Below are 1,643 nucleotides of genomic sequence, written 5' to 3'. Positions count from 1 at the left end.
TCCCTTTATCTCTTTTTCTTGTCATCAAAACATCGCCGACGGATCATGACTAACTAGATTACGCACCTGCGACACTGCTAAAGAGCTAGTCAGCCCCGCCCACGAAAGGCGTGCATCTATTTCTCCACACAGCGAACCATTGTTTAACCACTATACGCATATCTCGACTTGATCTCGTTCTAGATTTTTTTCTTTTACAGTGAGTTCTTAACTAGAATCTACCCTTAGTTAAAATCAGCGCATGAGTTACTTTGGGAAAGTTAAGGTTGGTTTCCTTATTTGGTGGTCTGGTCCACTAATTGGTCTGCGTTCACTCTGATTGGCGGAAAACCACAGGTGAGGAGGTATATAAGGCCGGGCATGACCTCTTTCGACATACCTGTCCCAGGACACAACAAACATGGACCAACTCTCAGTGATGAACCTCCATCCTTTGGCGTGGGCTTTCAGCCACCCACGGGCGCCGTCCGTCAGCCCTCCTCCCGCTCACAGCATCACGCCTTCACGGATGTCCCACAAGGCCAAGGCCTTTACCATCGACGCCCTTCTAGGACTTGAGACCCAAAAGGAGCTCCCTGCCCCGCCTGCATCTCCGATCTCCCTCCTTCAGCAGTCCTACGACATCACCCTCAGGGACGCCCCCGGAAAGATCAAGCGACATCGCACAGTGTTCACGGATTCGCAGCTTCAGCGACTGGAGGAGGAGTTCCAGCGGCAGCAGTACCTGGTGGGCCCCGAACGGCGCTACCTGGCCAGCCAGTTAGAGCTGAGCGAGTTGCAGCTGAAAGTGTGGTTCCAGAACCGACGCATCAAGTGGCGCAAGAACCAGCTGAGCGCGACGCAGGATCGCGACGCCTGCACGTCTCCTCCGGCGTCGCAGTAGGAGGATGACGGAACTGCTGCTTCTTGCTTGGATACAGACATCCCAGTGACGATTCTGAACCTGCCTTACAACGTTCTAGTCTAAATAAATAAATATGAAATATTCTGCATTGGTTTGTATTTCCACCACTCATGTTCTAATACTGAATGACAAGTTTTATATAAAACCACCAGCACTTGACGAAAAAGGTGAGAACTATATTTCAAATATCAACAATCCAATGTGTCATATATATGTATCCAAACACACCCACACATATGATATATTGTAGACATGTATGTTCGTTGATAGAAAACTGAAGACGATTTTTTTTCTCAAAGCATGGCAACGCCCCCATTTCTCTACTGCATTTCTACGTGATCAACCTGAGAGTGAAATATCTTAGCTACATACAGACTAAATAAATTACAGACAGAAGAGAGAGATAGCAAAAAAAAGTAGTAGCAGATGGAAAAATAAGGCTAATCTGATATCAAACTTCCTCCCGAAGATAACAGGAAAATACACATACTATAAAAGTATGAAATAGAGAGAAAGCATCGAAAAAGTAACATGAGGCAACAGTCTTGAAATCCCAGATTTTTACTTCAGGTCGGGCGTTAAGATGATGTCCATTTGAAAATGTTTTTATATAGATTACTTTTTTATTAAGAGAAAATGTAAAGAAAAAATAACAGACATGCACAAATATCTAGTGTACAACTACAGTTCAGTAACACCTAATGTTTTATCTACTTCCAGACCGATTGTAGCATGATTT

General features: G+C 44.7%; 1 protein-coding gene across 1 annotated transcript; it reads left to right on the top strand.

The window, feature by feature from the left end:
- The first annotated feature begins 400 nt into the window (after nucleotides 1-400).
- Nucleotides 401-895, top strand: LOC119592320 (ventral anterior homeobox 2-like). The gene has a single exon (XM_037941148.1). It carries the CDS (start codon nucleotides 401-403, stop codon nucleotides 881-883), a length of 483 nt encoding a protein of 160 aa, XP_037797076.1. The 3' UTR covers nucleotides 884-895.
- Nucleotides 896-1,643: the final 748 nt, after the last annotated feature.

Source organism: Penaeus monodon, chromosome 30, assembly GCF_015228065.2.
Source record: "Penaeus monodon isolate SGIC_2016 chromosome 30, NSTDA_Pmon_1, whole genome shotgun sequence".
Classification (NCBI taxonomy): domain Eukaryota; kingdom Metazoa; phylum Arthropoda; class Malacostraca; order Decapoda; family Penaeidae; genus Penaeus; species Penaeus monodon.
Note: the sequence above shows the minus strand (reverse complement) of the source record. Positions and strands in the feature narration are given on the sequence as shown.